Raw genomic sequence first — 21,950 nt, 5'->3', positions numbered from 1 at the left:
TTATATAAATGCAAAAAAAAAAATATATATATATATATGGCAGTTTTGTTACATGAAAATGATGTTTGTTTGTGTTGTTTTTTGGATGTTTGCTTCTTGATGTTGTTGTTTTGTTGTTGTTTTTTGTATTCATGTTGATTTTGTCTGAGCTGGAACAATATCACACCCCCTCTCTGTGCTTACACATTACATAAGTATTATATCGAGATGTATATCGGAGTTAAATTGATGGAAACTATTTGGCGATACAGGGTTTTGCTGCTCCAATTAAATCTAAGACTCTTTAAGACCAAATGTCGCTCAGATGCAGAAATCATCTATAAAACTAAAAGAAATGATAATGTGACATTTAAAGTGATAATTATCGATATCAACTGATGTATACCCTGTTTCATTAGGAAATAAATGACCACTATCACTCATTTGCAGTAGCAATCACTGCTCGCCTAATATTAAGTAGTAAGTAAAAGTTCACACATGTTTTTTAGAGATTTGCTTCTTAAACATCTAGCTGTGTTTAAATAATTTCATTTTCCTGGTATTTACTCTGAATGCTCTTTGTGTTCATCAGGAAACAAATGTCATTAAAGCAGATCCAGAAAATACCATAATTCACTTGTTTACACTCATCAGTAGATTGTAATGTGCTGCGCTTTATCCATTTTATTCTGTCTATTAACTTTCTCTAAAACTGTAACTAGCTTTTACGTCTTACCTTTGTGGTTCTACATGAAATCGAAATGTGCAGAGCAAATAAACAGTGTGTTACTTTGGAGTGGCAGCAGAGGATTTAGCCTCACGCTGCAGCAGCCGGTGTGCGCAGATGGCCGGCCTGAGAGTGGATTGTGCTGCGGAGCTTCGTGATTAACACATCCCAACATCCCCCGGAGAATCCGTGGCTACTATTAGCTTTGTTTATTTGAGAGGAGTGAAAAATCCTGCAGTGGATTTCTTATGTTTGCTCGTCATGCAATTACCAGAGCAAAGAGAAAGACAAAAACGCCTCCACTGGCAATAGAAGAGGTGACAATCACCCTTTTTTCTAAAACCTGCATATACGTGCAAATTTGTTTGTAGAAGAGGTAAATGAGAGTGAGATGAAATGGTATAACTGAGTGAATGAGCTGAGACTCAAACGAAGCTGCAGAAGCTTTGTTATTGAACTACTAGTCACAGGTGATGGCACTTCACAAGGCATTGAACTACAGCCAGGTGCATCACTCTTTTGGGTCCCCTGGAAACATTTCCTTTGTCGTATTCAGTCCATTCCTGTATTAACACGTGGTGTCACTTTTTGCGGCGCAGGTGTCGTCAAACCGATGAAGTGTTTTCTCTGTATTGACATGTTTTCTCAATCAGCAGTGCGGGGATCTCTCGGCCTCGGTACTCGTGGCTCCAGAGAGCCTCTTAAACATCTCAGCCTGAGTGAGGTCACATTCTGAGACGTCTTGACTCATAATGCTGCACTGTGGTCCGTCACTGTCATAACTTTCTCCAACATTGCGTCAAGCTCCACCATCTGCACTGCAACAAAAGGCCAAGAGCCGGGCGAGTGCCGGAGCAGCGGCCGGAGAGAATAGAGCCGAGCGGCCAGGCAGGGTCACCGATACCACCCACAACCACCCAGCGACAACGGCCTCATTGATGGGGCAGACAAACGGCTGGGTCACAGCATACGTGTGCACACTTACACACACACACAGGCGACACGCACACAAAACACTTGCCTCATACCAGCCTCAGCACCAGGCTCCTGCCACCTCTCGGTCCTGACCTCTTCTTCTTCTTCTTCTTCTTCTTCTTCTTCTCCCTGAGTCGTCTTGCTCTGAATCCAGATGTCCTCTGGGAAAACACAGAGAAGGAAGATAAAGAGAGATGCTGGACGGAGACAAGGGGAAGGGGAAGAGAGGGAGTCTGTGTGAGCTTCGGTTTACATGTGTCGTGGGCAGCTCTGAATATGCATTCAGACATTTCTGGAGCGGTTCTTTGACCCACTCAGAATTCCTCTGCTCTGTTCCACCGTCTCCCCCGAGCTGCTCCGTGTGTCTCGACGCCCTGAACTCTGAACCAGGAGCTAACTTCCCTCTCAGGTCCAAGCTAAACGTGTCGACATGAGCTGAACCTTTTCTGGCTACCGGCGCCTGAGACACAAGGGCTAAATCTGGTGGGGGCAAAGGAATGATGACTCATTATCAATATGAGTAAGGCGGCATTGGAGCCACATACGGAGCGTAGGAGGAACATAGAAGTTGTGAGATGAATATGGTTATGTAAATGACAGATTTACATATTTTTTTATCTTAGGTTTGTGTGTTTAGAGGCATAAAACACACAATTAGACTCATTAAAACTGTTTGAATATGAAGGTGAGTCCGGATACATTTTAATTTTAGAAATGGAAAAGGGCTTCAGGTCATGATCATTCCAGTCGTTATCAGATCTAATATTTTCCCTGCTGGGGAATGTTTGTGGGCGGGGAGCACGAGCGTGGATCAACTCAGAGGTCCAGCTAGTTTACATACAGACGTAACAAAGGCAACTTCTATTTCCATGTGGAACTTTTTCCAGCCTCATTGTTACAGGTCGGATGAGTCAAGTGATGGCATCGGCCGAGCTGCGGATCACCTCAAGGGAATCCCTCTGTAAACAGTCTGGAGACGAGCTGAAGAGGAGAATGCTGCATTGATGATGTGAAGATGTGTAAAACAAATACACTGCATGCCATAACCCCCCCCCCCCCCCTCCCCTCCCCTCCTCACAAACACATACTCATGCATCACACCCATGCCAGCACACTTCTCGGTGTGGGGGGTGCAGCTATGTGACCTTCCTTTGCATCTCCTCCGTGCAGCTCAGCCGGCTCCATTGTCCTGCTGGGACTGGAGTCACTGTATGTGCAGTGTGTGCGTGAGAGCAGCTCCACTGAGCACATTGTTCAAATCAAATAAACTCTTGATTCTTTACAAAGACGGAAGCAAAATGGAATGTGACGCGATTCAACAGTAAATCATGAGGAAACAAATGAGCAAAGAAATCGCAAAACTCAAACATGCTCCGCTTTATATTAGATCATAGTAAGTGCATGTTATCTATTTTTAAAAACAGCGAATATAGGCAAATTTCTGTCATTGGATTTCCAGTAAATAATCATTCAACTTATTCTGAAACAATATCTTGTTTCAACTTTCGGTAGCACTCACAGCCAACAGTTAGAGTGTTTCACAGATTTCATTAAATAATTTAGTGTTTTATTCATTTGATTGTTGAAGAGTATAAAATAAACCAAGGTACAAAGCCTCGCTGGGTTTATACCTGAAGATGTGTCGTGTAAAAGTCTGACCTCATTTCTGCAGAACCTCTATTGACCGAGGGAATCGAACCTCAACATGATCACAGATTCCACATCACGCCTCAGGGAACACAGACGCTTCCTGAGCAACCAGCTCGGCTACATTAGGCCGCGACACATTTTTACGAGTCATTTTTTTTACGTTGTTGAAATTCCTCTCACAGAAAGTCAACTGTGCCAAGAAGAAGATTTTCACTGCGAGTTATCATCTGCGGCTCTTGGACGGCCGGGGACTAAGTGGCGTGGGATGAAAGAATGGGAACCTTGTGTGCGGAACACTGCCCATTGTACCAGGGAGAAACTGGAGGACATTTTTTTTTCCTTTTCGGAACAGGCCCGCTCACAGCTTGCGCTTTGCTGTTTGCCCGTGACGCGCGTTGGTCCACCGCGAGCTCAGGCCCCCACTGAAATACTCAGAGGAGCAGATGGTCTTAAAACATGACTGCTCCCTCCTGCCACACATGGAGCGCTGAGCTGCCATGAGTCCAGTGCACAACACACACACACACACACACACACACACACTCTCACACACAGGCACAAGATACCAACATAAACACAGAGTTATGCCAATATCCAGTCACACAGTCTGTCCAAGGTGCTGCAGAGAGAGAGAGCTGGCCTCAGTTGAGGATTCGGACTTTGAGGTTTCTGTTTGCCTCTTACAGTTAATATCTTTAAACGTGTGTGAGATGCATGAAAGACTCTTGTTACATTACATTATTACATCGGTAATGTTTTTCCATGCCCATGATACGTGTGGTATTTAGTGTGTCAGGGCAGTTTTTATTCTCTCTATCTTTTGTATTTTGTATTTGCTGCTGTGACGTGTGCATCTTGTTCTTTCTAGGTGAAGGTTTGTTGAGGGAGGTTTTTTTTTACATATCAGTGGGTGTGTGCCCCAACACCTATTCAACTAAATCAGGGGGGGCCACAATTATACACAGAGGGGCCAACTATATGTCCAAACTGCACAGTTCCTGATTCAGTGAGGTGCACGTTTGAGTCATTCCCTTCATTAGCTCTTTAGCTTTGAGCAAAGCCTCACGTCATGGAAGATATTTAGAAGATTCCTCCTCGTTAAAGCAGATTGACTTCTCCTCTCAAAGAACTTGTTTGACATTTTGCCGTTAGGCTTTAACAGGCGTGCATTTCTTTCCAAATCTAGATATAGATGGTATTTTTAAAAGCAGGTGGAAAATGCATCTTTTATCAAGGCCACATAAAACGAGCGTGGCAGCGGAGAGAGATGCAGTTGGCAGATCACCATCAGCATCGGCCGCTCGGCTCCATCTCCTCTACCTGGCAAACCCGGTGACTCTGGCAAACCCCGGCCCTGTGTGCAGATGGCGAGCCACAGGCCTCCCTCTCTTATTAGAGCACTCTCCCTTCCGCTCTGAACCAAAGGGGGCGACAAACAGAGCCGTCACCTGTTCGGCCGCACACAGACAAATAAGAGTGTGCTCCCTAAAGCGAGAGAGCGAGTGTGGATCTGCTCTGGGCGTTCTTCTTCCCCCGCCACTCGTCTGATGCCGGTGACATTTGGGAAGATGACACATCAGCCTGATGGGCGGCTCTGTCATTCATGGAGGAATGATGCAAGATGTCATTACTTTAGAGAAGACTCCCACACATCATGGAACCCACTCCCTACTGAACCAATTCTTCAGCTTCTTTTAAATCCCGTCTTCATACTTTTCTTTTTATCGAAGCTTTTATAAATGAACGACATCGGTTCTTATTTATATATTTATTTATTAATTTGTATAATTCTGTCTGTTTCATTGTTTTATTGACTCTGCTCATGCTCCAACTGTTTCTTCCTTGTAATGCACTCTGTAATAATTTTGAGAAAAGTATTTTTTAATAATTATTATTATTATATCATTATATTTAAAACCCGGTGTTGGTTGGAGAAACCTGCGACAGAACGATTCTTACAAAACACATTCAATGAATTAAAGGAGAAACTATAATTCAAGGTCAAAATCTAAAATGTGACACCGGTGATATACTTCATTTTACCTGGTGAGGATTGTGATTCACTAACTAGGCTCTAATAATTATCACTGCTCCTATAACACAAAGGTTTGTTTTTTCTCTTCTATTAAAAACACATTTCCACTCTCTTCTTATCAAAGCTTCTGGCTGCACAAGCAGATAAACACACTGGCTTCTGACATCATCATTAAATAAAACAAATCTTTCTCCAGTAAAACTGTTGCGGTTTTGATCGGGGGGGGGGGGGTTCTACCTGCACCAGACCTGTGTGGATGAGCTGATTCTCAAAGTGCTAATGGTAAAATCTGTCCAGTAATAATTTGCTAGGCTTTTAGCAGCCCCCACTGACATCCAGCACACAACACACACACAAACACACACACACACACACATGCATTCTCACACAACACATCATCACAAAGAAGCTTCCCTCATGCATACAAACACACACACACTGTAACTCTAACTTACCCAATTTACCTAACTCTAATTTGTGACTCATCCAACTTAGATAGATACACAGAGAGACAGATAGATAGATAGATAGATAGATAGATAGATAAATAGATAGATAAATAGATAGATAGACAGATAGACAGATACATATATAGACAGATAGATAGATAGATAGATAGACAGATAGACAGATAGATAGATAGATGGATAGATAGATAGATAGATAGATAGATAGATAGATAGATAGATAGATAGATAGATAGATAGATAGATAGATAGATAGATAGATAGACAGAAAGATAGATAGATAGATGGTCAGGTCCTCCCTTGATTTCAATCTGCTTACAATATCAGAAATGGCATATCAGAAGAAACCTGCCCCTCACCTGTGTAGGTGTCCGAGCTGCGAGCGTTCACCACCTCCTGTATGAACCTTCTCTCTGACTCTCTCACTCCAAGCGTCACGCCAGCCTGTCGCCAGCAAGATCTCTCGCCACTCTCTGTACCAAGCCCCAACGGTGGGGAATAAACTGCCCTCCCCACCACCACCACCACCATCATCATCATCACCATCACCACCGCCATCACCCCCTCCCATATGAAAATCAGTCCTTCAGTATAGCAGCATTGTTCTGAGGCTTCGCCCTGAGGCCAAGCCATTCATAAATATACACAGGGCCACAAGGGCCACACTGTTCCCCCTCAACCCAACAAATATGGGTGAGGCTTTGAGCTCCAGTACTTTCCATACAACAGCGCCCGATTGGTTCGTGCGGGATGGAACTGAGCATATTTGACCAATTTGGATTGATGAAGTTCACGTCCACATTTTTTGTTTTGTGTGTGCATTTTTGAGGTCAGTGTACCAGAAGGCAGGAAGTGGGATTGAGAGGAGGCGATGAAGATGATGAAGAAGGGCCGGGAACAACATGAGAGAGAGAATAAAGCTTTGGGACTAAAAACCCAAGGTAACACTTCAGAGGCCAGAAAAAGCAGAACAACGTTTTATCCCACCGACCACAAATCTGCTGCTCAGAGCCTGATGTAGTAATAATAACAGATTTACTAATGAATATAAGAATCCCTAGCAGAGAAAGTTCCTCCGCCAAGGTCCAACAGTCCCCAACATCAGTGCCCAACGACAGTCCCCTCAAATTCAATCAAGCTGCACCAAGAGGGGTAGAGTGGTCGTCCTCCAACAAGAAGGTTGGCGGTTCAACCCTCACTCTTCCCCGTCTGCATGCTGAAGTGTCCTTGGGCAAGATACTGAACCCCTAAAATGGCCCCTCATAAATGTTGGATGCACTAATTGTAAGTCGCTTTGGATAAAAGCGTCGGCCAAATGACATGTAATGTAATGTTAACCACTCAGTTCCCAAAAAGTGACAAAGAGCATCCCCTGCTCTGTGCTGCCTTCAGGTAACACACGAGAGATTGGAAAGTTTCCTGTGTTTTGTAAAGATAACAGATCCTGTACAATGACAACATGATACTGCGTCCATTTATTTACACTGACTGACTTCGAGGGGACACTTGTTTGTTTGACATTGTCTGTAACAGAGGCGGATTTAGAAAACTCGTAATCACAGCTTGGATGTTGAGGTGACGGTATTTACAAGATGGAAGCTGATCTAAAACTAGTGCTTTGATATTAACACTGCGTTAATGGCACAGTAATGATGATGAGGATAAGATTGTATGAAATGCTATAGTTTATTTTTCTTAAATTAACGTCACAATACTGTTTTGTTCATCATGGAAAGAAACTGTCATCGTCTCTGTTCCGTACAGATGACGACAAACCTCAGTAAAACAGCATAACTCGCATAATTACTTTGCTTTATTGATAATTTTGAACTTGAAACTCATGTGATTGGTCTGTACTGCATCTCGGAGTAACGCTGGAGTATCAGAAACATCGCCACTGTATCCGTGATCACAGACACTACAGACTCCTCCCTACTGCCCGTTGAATGAACCAAACAGTGAAATGAGGTCAATCCACTGTTGCATCTTGTTTTCCTGTCTAAGTTCCACACTGTAACTTTACCACCTTCATTATATTCAACACTACAAGCTTGAAGGGTTCACACCTCCAACCGAAGACCTGCATTCCCCTTAATTCTGCACCATATCCGCCATGACAGATCTAAAACCACTGAAGATGCATATAACATGTAAACTGTTCCCTACTGAATTGTCTCAGCAGAACAATGGTAACAGCTTTCTAATCCTGTTTCTTATTGTACACTGGCTGAGAAAAGCCCGATATGAAACCACATTTGGATTTTAATTTGGATCAGCAACAAATGCAAATACACTCATAGATATAAATCTCATGAATATGCCTGATTATTTTATTTTTTATATCAAAATCTAGGGCAAGTTCTTTGCAAATCCATTTGGCAAAAACACGAGTGAAACCGTGACCTCCTTGGTCGAGGCTCAGATCTAAAGGTAAACTGGTTAAATTAATTTAAATAACGATAATCCGCCATCTCATCCTTTCTCCTGCTCACACGAATACAATAATCTCCACAATGTTAAGTGTAAATATGGCTTCAGGAGTGTTCACCCAGTTGCATGGTGCTGTGAACCCCCCCATCCCTCCTCCTCACACAGGAGCCATTGTCTCCCAAGGCCTTCTGGGTAAAGAGCAGCTCAGCTCGAGCCTGACACCGCGCCACACTGGGAAGTCGATGTGCACAGATAATTGTCTTTTAATCACAACAATCCCTTTTTCTCTGGCCCACACTCGTTTGTCTCTGGTTTCGACCTTTGTCTCACGGCTGCAGCTCCTCCGGTGGTTAAAGCTCCACCGGCCACAGAGCGTGAGCTGGGGACTTTGTGATGGCAGCTCGCGAAGGGGCCTCATAGAGGGAGGACCTTTATTAAATCAGATCTTTGTCCACAACTCAATGACGTGCAATCATCAAGCCTGTCCCTGAATGAAGCCACAGCTTTTGATAACTGACACAATAATTATATTTCTAATTATCAGATTTTCGTTGGTTGATCATGAACCCATGTGCAAATGGGGAATTTGGACCAGCTCTATTGTTCTAGTGCTGCAAGGCCTAGATTTTCAGGGGCCACATGACACATGGAGCATCTCTCTCTCTCTCTCTCTCTCTCTTCCTCTTCATCACATTAATCTCTCATGTTATTCACTTGACGTCTTTCCCTTGAGTCCTCGTGCTTCATCGTTCGCAGATCCAGGATCACGGCTGCGGCCACATCGCTCATCGTGGTGGCCGCTGATCCTGGACTATGATTACAACGGATGCCTGCTCATACAGTTTATACTATAATTACCTCTATCATTACAACTCTCATCACTTGCTTCATCGCTGTGAAATTTTTCTTTTATTATTAAGGATGGAGGATGTTGCACCTTGTTAAGCCCTATGAGGCAAATTATGATTTTTGAAGTTGGGCTCTAGAAATACAATTTGATTGATTTACTCTCCTCCTGAATCGGGTGGAAAACCCAGCGGCCTCTCAGTATCAGAACAACTCAGACCCTGGAAATATTTAAATCATCGATGGAGACCCACTTCTTCTCCCTGGCTTTCAATTCAAGTTGACTGTGAGACGTTTACTTCATCTGCTACAGTGGAATATTTCAATTCTCAAATATTTATGATGTTTCTATTTTTTTCTTCTGTTTTAGATTTGTTTTTATATTCTTTAGGTTTGGATTTTACCTGCTGTGAAAATAAACTCTGACTTGAGAGTTTGGTCTTTAATATAAATTGACTTCAACATGAAACAAACCTCCTGTCTCCCTCTGTCAGTCAGTTTGGCTTCTTTTAACATCGCCATCCTCTCGTGAATGTTACACATAATTAAGTCTTTTAAAGGCCTCATGCAGAATGATGATGATCTGCCGCCAAACTTAACTGTTAAAGTTGCAAATTCAAAGCAGCTAAATTTAAACTTTGTAAGACTGAAAACTTTATCACTGTCCAAGGGCGACAACTTTCTAATACACAGCATCTGTTTGCTTTTCCAACCCCTGGCAAACCATTATTGTTTCTGTGGTCATAGTGAAACATGCACAGTGTGAACACACACACACACACACACAAACACACAAGCTGCTTTTCCAGTAGTGTGGGGTAGATGTGGACTGTGTGTGGGGAGAGAGGGTGAGTGGGTGGGTAAGGGGGCGTTGGGATTGTGCTGGACAGTGACGGGTGACAGAACAACACAATGACAATGGGTCCATTGTCCCTCTGTCTCCTTACTGGACAGAACCAGGGATGGCTGCCATTTGCAAACAGACCAACAGTTAAAGAAACGCTCAAACTTGGTGTTTTTGATTGTTCCACGTATCATCAGGTTTTTACTGTTGTCATTTTACACTCTGGACATTTTTATCGGTTACACACAGGTTTCTCTCTGAAGACAGGATCTTGATCTGGAGAACTTAGTTCTGAAAAGCTTTTACTGGTAGTGTGGAAAGGGACGGATAGAAATTACTAACCTCAGTTGAATATTAGGACAATATTCCTGTTACCTACATCGTTTTTAGTTATGCACTTCTTTGCCTCTCCCAATCGGTGCAGTTTCAGTTTACATTAAAAAAAAATCAGGCCCTTTATGAGGTCATTGTGACCTTTGACCTCCGAAATGAAATCTGTTCATCTTTGAGTCCAAGTGACAGCTGATCAAAATTTGAAGAATAAATCCCTATTGGCAGAAATAAGAGATTATGATTGAGGCCAAAATACATGTTTGGTGAGGCGACAGTGACCTTGACCTTTAACCTTTGACCATCAAAGTGTAATCGGTTCATCTTTGAGTCCAAGTGACAGCTGATCAAAATTTGAAGAATAAATCCCTATTGGCAGAAATAAGAGATTATGATTGAGGCCAAAATACATGTTTGGTGAGGCGACAGTGACCTTGACCTTTAACCTTTGACCATCAAAGTGTAATCGGTTGATCCTTGAGTCAAACTAAACACTTGCAGCAAATTTGAAGGAATTCTCTGAAGGCGTTCTTGAGATATCGTGATCATAAAAGAGGGGACGGACTAACGGACAATTAAGTTTCAGACCACTGGTTTTCTGAGGAATGAAAAAAGAGGAAGATAATGTCCTGAGTTAAATTCCTTCCAAGAAACTTAGGAAAGATATGTGAGAATTAACAACTTATACTATCTCAAGAGATCTTACAATATTAAAGGAGAACCCAACAGTTCCCACAACGAGCAAACATTGGAAAACATTTTATTAAGTTTCACTAAATTCAGATTTACCATTAAATGGAATAAGATGGAGAGAATAGGTTAAAAATGTATAATGACCCCATTAAGGTCATTGATCCACAGCCGCCTCCTGTCCTGCTGCTGTCCCTGAGTCACAAGGGGCTTTTATTCCCAAAGGTGAAACTAATCTGAAGTCTGTCCCCCTTGGCTTTGGTTTCCACACTGGACCCCAACTGTCATTGTGCGGTTCGGATTAGTGAGTGTGTTTAATATTCGGGTCACTTGAAACCCAACGTTTGAGTTTGTTTCTGCAACAATCCCTGACTTATTCCAGTTATCATGGGTTCTTATGCCAGTTCAAATTCATCTGAATACAAAATGCAGTTATCAAACCCAACGGGCGTCCATTACAAATATCAATCAATACTTCCTTCAAATCTGTCCTGAGAGGAATCGATTAAATATGAACTGTACTAATAGAACGATGTGGAGGAGCCAATAACAATTGTCCAGTCACGGCCATTCTGTTGCAAATAAAAAAAAATTCAGGGAACATTTTAACCCCAAAAAGCAGCATGTTCACGGTTTGAATATGAAGTACCAGTATGAACATATGAAGAAATAGACAGAGAGCAGCAGAGCTCTTACCTTATCAGCTGATCTGGAGCCAGTGAGGAGCTCAGCCGTCTTCTCTCCGTCGGCATTTGTTTTCTCTCCTGCTCTCCCTCCTCCCTCCCTCTCAGCTGATTGGATCCTTGGCATTCAGAACCTGTGATGTACGACCAGTCGACTCTTTCACACTGCGCTCAGGCTTCAGATTTCCATTTCTGTAATGATAACGCAGAAATAATCATTTTTTACAATTTTTCCTTTTCTTTTAATTTGGAGTTTGGTCATCTTTTTCTATTATCACAGGGTTTTCTGGGACCTGGTCACATGGAGAGTGACATGAAAGTGACATTAACCCGATCAATCTGATAAGAAAGCTGCTAAACTGTTCTGCCTGATAATCAAAGGCACTTGGAGATAAAACTGAAAGTGCATCCGAAGTGTCCCCAGCAACCTTTCATCTGTGCACAGGCATCACTGCTCTGGTGTCATGGCGTAAAGTTCTGACCAAATAATAATATGAATATTGGTGAAGATCCAGTCTTTAGATTTCAGCAACTAACTCAGAGTTTAGTTAAGAGGATGGTAACATTATCTTATTGATTAGATCAGTAAGTTAATATTTGTTTTGCCTGTGGCCCTCGTTTGGTTCTATTTTCAGCCAATTAATAAATCACTGGTGCAATAACTTTACAAGTGGGACGTTTGTTCTTGTTTATTGAGCTGAAGAGGTCTCACAGGCTGAAGTCTTCAAAGTTGGCTTCCTTATTACTCAATGAGAAAACAAATTTAGCAACAGATTAACTTGTAATTGCTGCATCCACCTTTGTGTGGGACTGTGGAGATGATCTGCACAAACCTCGGTCACCGCCCTGAAGGAGCAGGGACCTGAGGACGTGCAGCTGGAGGAAGCCTCAGAGAAGAAGATGGCCTTTTCATGTGAATATACACCATTAATATTAGTGAAGTACAACAGTTATTACATTTACCCTTAAACCTTTTGTAGAATCACACCTCACACTCTTCTATTAAACACTGTATGTAATAGTGTGCAATGAAGCCTGTGGAAACACTTACAAATATTTTATAAAATAAAAATCACCACGTCAGGGAAGTTTACAAATACTAAAAGGTTTACGTTGAAACTATCATGGAAACGTTGAATAAACTCAACAGTATTTTATGAAGCTGTAATTTGTTATAAGGATATTTGAAATAAATCCTTAAAACTGAACTCTAAAGAACAGAAATACCTTTGAGTCTAATTAATCAGTTGTTTCGTGCTCTAATGAATGATTGTTAACATTTCAGCTTCTCTGCCAACACAATAAATTGTTCACTGTTCCATAAAATCACAGACCAGCATGATGGTGTCATCTAGTGGTAAAACACTGCAAGTCAAATACAGTCAATGACCTGGCAAGGGAGACATTTATTGTAAAATCAGATTTCATCATCACAATTCACATATTACAAGAATACTACTGCTGGGCTGTACAATTAACTGGAGCTTAAAACTCAAAGTAAAAAGGTAAATACAACTTTTTTGTTCCCCCAGTTTTCTAAACAAGACTGAGAGAACAAACTAAAATCAAAAGGTTCTTATAAAAACAGTTTTTTCACAATCAAAAAAGAAAAACTAAATAAGACAAAACCCCATTAACCCCTAAAATTCTACATCTGTTCCTGTATAACGGCCAGAGTTGAAACAAATCAGTTTTATGTGTTAACAATTAACACCTTTACACGATTTATGGATCAACTCAAATCGACATGTTATATTCTGTACACGCTAAGGCACTTGTGGCAGCCACAATCTTTTATACATGAAAAGGCACAAAGTGTTTAGTTTGTTCACCTCTTTCCTTTTGGAAAAGTATACATACACATTAAATTTGTGATAAGTTTGTTAAGCATTGTAAAAAAAAATCAGCATAGCAAATTAGCGATGTGACTAATATTTACAGTTTAAAAAAAAATCAACTGGTCCTTTTCTCAAGGCGGATTAAAGCTGCGTTATCAGACACGTTGTCCACGTCATGGTTTACACCACCAGGCTCTCCCGGCTCACCGCTCCATTCTGTAAGATGAGAAAAGTGATGTCCAGTTAAAAATGAACTCATAACTACAAAGATGAATCTTCATTTTATCTCATTTTAGATGCTTCACTCAGGGATTAGGAAAAAGCCTGGTAGCATTTTGTATTGTTCTTATTGACAAGGCCAACACGTTAATACGTTTACATTAAAAGAACCTGTCTCAACACAGACAGAGAACACAGAAACACTTTCTCTTTCACACACACATAGTTTTTATGTTTAATGCAAGATTCATAGAGTTGTTGCATTTAAACTTACGTCATTGTGCTTTATGTCCATCATCATCATATTCTCAGTTGGCCTAGCTTTACTCTGATACAGTTTTCTTGAATGAAATGTGTTTATTCTCTTCTCTTCGCTGTGACTCACCTTACGGAGGTTGGTTTTCCTTGAAGAGGACACACTCTCCTCATCGCTGTAAGGTGGAGGTGGAGGAGCAGGGTAGTCATCACGGCGACCAGGGTATCCAGAGGGCGGGATCAGAGGAAGAGCTGGAGGCCCGCGAGGTGCCCTGCCCCGGTCCGAGCGGTCACTCTCGCTGTCCAGGTGTTCCCGGCTGCGTGTCCGCTGCTGCTCGCCCATCTTCTTCCTCTCCATAGCCTCTCGCAATAAGCCGTCATCGTAATCGTCCCGACCGCCCCTGGCTCCACCAGCGTACCGCCGATCCCTCTCCATGTCCATCAGATCATCGCGGCTGCGGCTGCGTTTCCCAGAGAGGTCACTGGGGGCTCCTCCCTGTCCTCTTCGCCGATCTTCAGGGGAGTAGTCGCGACGCCTGCGGTCATCAGGGACACGGTCGTAGCCGCCGCCGCCGCCGCCGCCGCGAGCACTGGTGCTCCACTCATCATCCGAACTGCAGAGACAAGGCAGCACATTTAGAGGAAACAGAAGATACCAGGGCTACCGTGTCATTTGATCTGCTACCGAATCGAGATTAAGACAAGTTACAGTTGATTTAAAATATACCAGAGCTCTCTATTTAGCTGCTATTTAGCTGACTCATCAAGCCAGTTGAAGGGAAAAAAGGACAAACTCCCTCAACATGACTGCGTTCACAAACATCCTTTGCTGTTCGAATGAAACATGGAAGAAGTTCAGGTCGTTTCTAGAGAACATGCTGTAAATAAGGTGATGCTGATAATACAGAGGTCTTGTTCTATCAGGACAACAGGTCAAACTGAATTCCCTCTATCATTTATTATGCTGAATCAAAAAATGAACTTAAAAAGGTGGTAATGAGAAGATCTGGGACGTATGACTCACCCTCTCCTTCCTCTGGGATCACGGTGGGGGGAGTGGTTGTCTCGGTTGTAGCGGCGCCCGATGTCGTCGAGGTTCTCCATGGAGCGGGCACGTGTTCGATCCCCCATGTAGCCTCCACCGTGCCGTGGGTAGTCATCCCGGTGACGGCCTTGCTGTGAAACACTGCTGATGGTGCTCATGGCTTCATCACGGTCGTACACCGTGGCCAGAGGTGGCGGCTGGGATCGACCGCCACGGCCTCGAGCCTCCACGCTATCGTGCAGGGAAGTGACTTCACTCATATTGTCCACTGAAAGAAGAAAGAAAGAAGCAGAGAAGATAAGAATAAAATAAATGGTGTCTGGTTGAAGGAACATTAAACTAAGGAGCTATCTAAAAGGCACTAGAGTCATTAAGTCTTTATTTCTCTCCACAGTAATCTGTGGTGCAGCTTGTTACTGGGATGTGAAGAGTGTGAAGGGATCGGTCACTCACTGCGGTTGAAGTTTGGTCTGGATGGGTCCAGTTTGGCCAGTTCCCGCTCCATGTAGTAAATGGCACGTGTGGCGTTCCCATCAGGGTCCACCTGGATACGGTACCCACTGCGGTCCCCTCCCCCATCTTGTTCATGCAGCAAAGGCACCTGGGAGCCCTGTCCAACTGCACAAATAAAACAGAGTCCTTTTTAATTATTGAACTATTTTGAAAGTAGGATTTTAGGAAACTTGGGTTTTCAGTTAAACTGGTTCTCTGGATAATGGATGAGTGCTGGGTGGATGATAGAAATGATTCATCAGGCCTTTTTTAGTATAGTTCAGTAATTCTCACCTGAGCTGGCACCGTCGTAATCCCGACCGTAACCGTTGTGTTGAGGCGGGGGTCCGGCTCCATTGGGAAGAGGAAGCATGGGCATCGAAGGCTGCATCGGACCACCGTACGCTGGCTGAGCATACATACTGGGAGCGTATTGGGTGGGAGCGTATTGGGTGAGAGCATAGTTGTTGGGATAGCCTTTCTTCACTGCTTTACCGGCCTCATACACTGTGAAATAATAGAAGACAATTAGTTGCAGTGGAGTGAAATGTAAAATCTTACTCTTAAAAATTAAAAACACCCTTATTAACTGTAATCATTCTATTGGCTTCATGAACTCTGTGGGTAGCTCTACTGCACATGCCCAGTGCTCGAAAAATAATTAAAAAAATAGAGAATGCAATTACAGAAAACAGCCCGGAGTTCTTAACCCAAAAAACAGCCCAAGGATGTTTCAGTCTAATCGATCCAGTGAGTTTAGCTTGATTAAATCCCCAAAGCAAGCTGCACTTACATTATTACAATTGAAATCTAAATGAGATTCGATGTAAACCCTTGGTTGTAAACCTCAGTTGTCACTGCTACGTGCTTCTGGCCCTTTCTTTAGTAGTGGTACTTACATGCCCGTGGGCAGCAGCAGCGGTCGGGGCAGCAGGGGCAGCTGATGTAGCAGCAGCAGGTATGTGGACAGCACTGACACCAGCAGATCCCAATCAGGAGCAGCAGCAACAGGAAGCCCAGAACCACCAGTAGAACCAAGAGCCAGTCTGTGTGGACCAACAGGGAGTGTATTATTAATATAACAATACATACATACATATTATCTTATATATTACTACAATTAAAGAACATAGGCATCACACTGTTTCTCTGTTTCACTAACTGGGTCTGTTGAAAACGTTTGTGAAGCCAAACATGTGAAACTCTGGGTTTTCTGTTCCAGACACTGACACAGCACTCTGAGTCCGTTACAGCAGAAACTAATGTGTAACCCTAACAGGCTTGTTTCTCTCTGTCTCCTCGTGAAGAAGCTCCCTGACACAAGGCTTTACCAAACCTGAAGAGGGCGCGCAGTGTCCACATGCTGACACAAGCGAGTCACAGCTGCTGTGATACCGTCTCCAGATGGTCTCTACTTCGATGTTTTGTCAAACCGGTAAAGCCAGTTCATTCAAGACAAGGTTGCAGTCTGCATGTTCGCTCAGGCAGCTCATGCCACAAACATAAAATACAAAAACAAAAGCTGTGTGTTTACCCGTACCAGCTCTAATGGGAACTGGGTTAGCAAAGCACAGGAAGTAAAAGAAAACAGCATTTGGCTGTGTATACTGTTATGGAAGTATGTGCTGAGTGTTCTTTTGTTGCTGCTGGACATCCACACACTATCTGCAGTCACTACTGAAAGTCACACATGGGAAACGAGCCATATTAAAGAAAGATAAACAGAGGTATAGTCAATGAGAGCGTGTGAGGAAGAGAAAGTATGGAAGTGAGCAGAACAGTTTGGTGACAGAGGGGTGAGACGTGACTAAAATAAGACTCCATTACATTTTGGTGCAGATCCGGATCAGGGGACTGAAATCAGAACGTTTTTTTTACTTTCTTTAATCTGTCTTTTTTCAACATTTTTGTCAATTTCAGAAGAATATTTCATGGACCTTGATAACCAAATCAGACAGAGCTTGTTGAATTAGGTTAATTTCTTACCCCACAACAGGATATTTAGCTTATAGTCAGGGGATAGTTCATTGCTACTTCTTTGTTATTGTGCATATAAAGTACAATACTAGCCTGTAGCTCTGATGTGTAAGATGTTTGCCAATTCCACCGCCTTATCATCTAAATCTCACCCATCCCCACACCTGTGGTAAATCATGGCTGAGCTATATCAAGGGGCTTATAATACCTTCCATTACCAGCAACTCAATCCCAGGCAGAAGGTCAGAATTATTTGACTTTCTCTCTGTGAAAGAAAGATAAAGCCACAATTACTTTAAAGTGCCCGGTGTTATCGGTCTAATTTGTACTGCCTACAGACCATGAATAAAGATTATTTAAAAAGAGGGCTGGTGGCTAGTGTCGCCTCTCTTGACTGGAATTCCCCAGTGAGAATGCTCACTGGGAAATTCTGCTACTTTCAGAATGTGTCATACAAAGTGTACGTTAAACAATTGCTCTGTTGTTCTAAAAAACCAGTGGGGGTTTGCAGGTGCTCTGGTGTAAACGAGAAGAAAAGAAGAAGCACAGACGGGGAAATCACAGACAGGAAAAGAAGCAGCAAACTGTCACACACACTTTTAATGCCACATCCGTCGGGTCTTGCACTTACCAAGAACAATTAGCTCTGTGTAGTCTTCGCCATTCCCAGTAAGGTCCTGAGAAGAGATCACAGAACAAACGTAGACGCCGCTGTCGCCCCATGCCGTCTGTGCGAGGTTCAGGTCGGCATCTGTGACAAACAACAGAAGAACAGGTTTGATACAATCTTATAATGGTGGGATCTTAAAAGTACACTGGTTAAGTATATTCGACTGGGGAATCTCTGCCCTCCAACTCCAATGCAGCTGAACTACATATTAAATTCAAAATTGTGGCATCAGGGTGGTGCTGGTCTTGATGGACTCTCGACTCAGTTCCTCGGTTCTTAGCTTACCTTTATTTTGATAAATTAACAGTGAAGAGCAATATAGAGATCATGTTATGTGGCCTCGTACAAATCTCCAAATTTGCAAAAGAGAATTTTAATTGAAGCGAACAAAAGCTCCTGACACTTGCACACACAATAACTCGTCCTAAACCCACTGGTCTCTGTAGGTCGCCTCCACATTTTGCTCCTTGAACTGAAACTATGAGAGTGACAAAAAAAAATTTGAAGCTTGACTCTAACATCTTTATTCATCAAGCATAGATTTGATTTAAAGATGGATGACACTTCTCCACCTCCTCCCACCAACCAGATATGAAGGCCTAGTAATTACCCCAGCGTCTGCAAAATAGCCATCTGGGGAATTGAGCTGCGACCTATCAATAAGTAAGTTTCAACCCATTTTTTCAGCCCTAAAAAACTAATTCAAACCAATTTTAACTGATAGAAAAACCCATCAGGGTTAATGAACTATACTGCTGCCATCCAGGCAGAGGGAGGGGGACGCGTTTCACCTCACGCGGGTTGTCATGACGTGTCCATCTTTAACTACAGTGTGTAGAAAAAGTCAGACGAAGCTCTGATTTAGTGATAATTGTTAAACTGGTGACTGAATAAAAAGGTGCAGCTATACTAACTTTTACATATCTATTTGTTTATAGATTACAATAACATATTAAATATATTTGTCAATTCAACACCCAGTTTCTTCCATTCATGTGTAACTCACTGTTTAAGATGCTGATCTTGCGACCCTGATACTCTGAGCCGAGAGTCACCGCATTGCCTTGTTTGGAGGCCACTATGCGCACCGTCCTCTGGCTGTCGGCACACTCGATGTTAGGGTCGTAGTTGGGGTTGTTCTGAGTCAGGAGGTTCTCTGCGCTGTTGGGGTTCATCGCGGCCGCGATGGGGTCCCGGCAATACGATTTGTACTTCCATGTGATTACAGGCGGCTGAGTGGCACTCGTATCGAAGTTACAGGTGAGGATGACAGGCTGGAAGAGGATAGCGATGTACCTCTTGGTGGGGCACTTCACATTGATGGCCATGGTGGACTCTACAAAAAGATAAAACACAATGAAGATTTACATGAATGAGACTTGGTGGTGGATAAACTATTATTAAAATGTTACTCATATTTATAATATTGGGTAAAGGCTCATAATTAGTTTGCGATACCCCTTTGGGTGTGGTACATGACAAACAATATTTCTTCACCACTACTAGATCTACGGAGAGTGGGTGTGATGAGTCACCTCAGACAGGCTGTGTTTTCGGAATTTTACTGCCAAGTAGATAAAAATACTTTTCTAAGAGTGATGGAACAATTTGAACACTTGAAACCTACGACTTTGGACCGTAACAAAAACACACACTGTCTCCAGGGAATCAGGTCACTGGAGACGCCCCCCCCCCCCCCCTCTGTGACAATTGATCTGCTTTGATATAACTACACTTCCTCACTAAGCAACTTTGCCGATGTCGCTACTTTTAAATGTAAAAGCCCTAAAGGAACCATATGACGCAGCAACACCAGATGTGTGATCAGCTGTTTATATATATATTTAGATATGTATACTTTATTTTCTATTTTAAAAATTTGATATTCTATTTTATACTATTTCAATTTATTTTTTAGGTTGTAATTACTTGAGCATTGCTAGAAGAGAGCCTGTGACTCAAGCATTTCATTGCCAGCGACTGCTTAATGTTATTGTTGTGCATTTGATAATAAAAATCTTAAATCTTGAATCTTGAGGTGTAATGTTCATCTCGCAAATTTGATAAATAACTTAATAAGTACATACATAAATAAAGGGACAGGAATTAAGTTTAACATCGGATTAACTAAAGATATTTGTGTACAAATACATATGTTTCATTTTCACTAATTGCATAGAACTATTTTCAAATACTGAGTGAGTTGGATTATAACTGAGGCAAAACTATAAATTGTGTTACTATAAAAACAAGTCACTTAATGCACAAACATGTATTATCTATGCTTATGGGTATTAATTATAGTTTAGGTATATATGTATTTTTTATTTCCATCCAATGTCAATGTTCATAAACTACGATTGTTAATAGTTTTATAGTAAAAACTTGTAAAGTATGATGATTGTTTTTGTGCTGCATTTTGTGATTTATTTCATTTAGATACTGATATGGTCGGGATAAAAAAAATCTTAACTAAGTAAAATGATGTTTGTCTGTAAGAAAACAACAATCGACCGGAAGAAGCGGTTTTATTTTGTAGTAACAGGTGTTTACGGTGTGTTTATTTGGTAATTACATTAATATCCAAACCAAACAATAACTTGTTAATAAAAACTGCGCGGACAGTGACTCTACAAAAACAACGGAGTCCACATTAAGAGAAACCGGAGAAAAACGAAGCGGTGTTTATCAGCGGACTTTTCCCGGAAGAGGGCCCACCCTGTTCGGGAGGGAGAGAGACGAACAGGCGAACTTACCTGTGGCCATCAAAGCGGCGATAATCACCGTCCAAAACATGTTGATCCCCGTTTCTCTGGGTCTCAGTCGATGCAACTATCGTTAACGCGTCAGATTCACGAGCGAGGTCTTCGGCTGGGGCAGAATATCTCATCACAGACGCACCTCCACCTCAGCCAGGTAACGTCGCGTCCATTTTGTGTCCGTGAGCTCTGAGGAGGGCGGAGGGCGGGGCCTACCTGAGTGCGTCCCCCTCCGCGGAGCAGCCCACAGGTGAGCGACCGCAGGCGGGTGGAGAGATCCAGATGTTCGCGACTTGTTTCGGTCCATGACGGGTTGGTTTTACCGTTCGAACCTGGTGGGAAGAAAGAGACGAGTCCCGGGATACAGACATTAAAACCCCGTTGTCGATATAGTTTCGTGTAGCGGAGTTGTTTGACGGAGGAACAGCAGCGTGTACCCCATAAGTTGGTACGATCCAGACAGCGATAACACTATCAAAGTACTGTTTGTTAATGGTCAATCCGCGTGTGCGTGTGCGTGTGTGTGTGTGTACTCGTTTCGGTTGCCTCCTCGGGACCGTTCCCAGTAGAAACACCTGCCTTGTCAGGACCAGATCAACAAAACAGATCATAACACCCCTAGGAGCCTTAACTATAAGCAAAGACAACCTTACTTCTCAAACTGGAACAACAAGGGGGGGTCAGTACATCACAATGTTTGGATCTTTTAGCTCACTAGATAGCAATGGAACAACACTGAGCGCTACAAAAAAAAAAGTTTGAAAAGTTCAATAAACTCTACTCTGCAATCCTCAAATCTGTTCTATTGCCGGGGAGTTAATGCCACAACATTTATGTGAAAAGTAAAGTAAAGAATACGCATATAAATGGGTAAGAGGGAAAGAAGAGGAAAAAGGGGGAAAAATGGAACGGAAAAAGATATGATAGTGAAATGTGTATATTGTTTATATACATTTTATAATTAAATATATATGAAGGGGGGGAAAATACCACATCAGGCCCATATGTTTTTTTTGTTTTTGTGCACTTGTATTATTTG

General features: G+C 42.5%; 1 protein-coding gene across 2 annotated transcripts; it reads right to left on the bottom strand.

Annotated features, from left to right (window-relative positions):
* Positions 1-13,042: 13,042 nt before the first annotated feature.
* Positions 13,043-21,051, bottom strand: lsr (lipolysis stimulated lipoprotein receptor). 2 transcript variants are annotated; one of them, XM_053433140.1, is made up of 10 exons: positions 20,909-21,051; positions 19,159-19,488; positions 18,114-18,233; positions 17,691-17,747; positions 16,405-16,551; positions 15,800-16,012; positions 15,467-15,631; positions 14,993-15,281; positions 14,099-14,582; positions 13,043-13,710 (listed from the first exon to the last, which is right to left on the bottom strand). In XM_053433140.1, exons 1-10 carry the CDS (start codon positions 20,946-20,948, stop codon positions 13,675-13,677), a joined length of 1,881 nt encoding a protein of 626 aa, XP_053289115.1. In that variant the 5' UTR covers positions 20,949-21,051; the 3' UTR covers positions 13,043-13,674. The 2 variants fall into 2 exon arrangements, with proteins under 2 accessions (XP_053289115.1, XP_053289116.1); XM_053433141.1 differs by lacking the exon at positions 17,691-17,747.
* Positions 21,052-21,950: the final 899 nt, after the last annotated feature.

Source organism: Pleuronectes platessa, chromosome 10 (assembly GCF_947347685.1).
Source record: "Pleuronectes platessa chromosome 10, fPlePla1.1, whole genome shotgun sequence".
Classification (NCBI taxonomy): Eukaryota; Metazoa; Chordata; class Actinopteri; order Pleuronectiformes; family Pleuronectidae; genus Pleuronectes; species Pleuronectes platessa.
The sequence above is the reverse complement of the archived record's forward strand: the minus strand, read 5'-3'. Positions and strand labels throughout refer to the sequence as shown.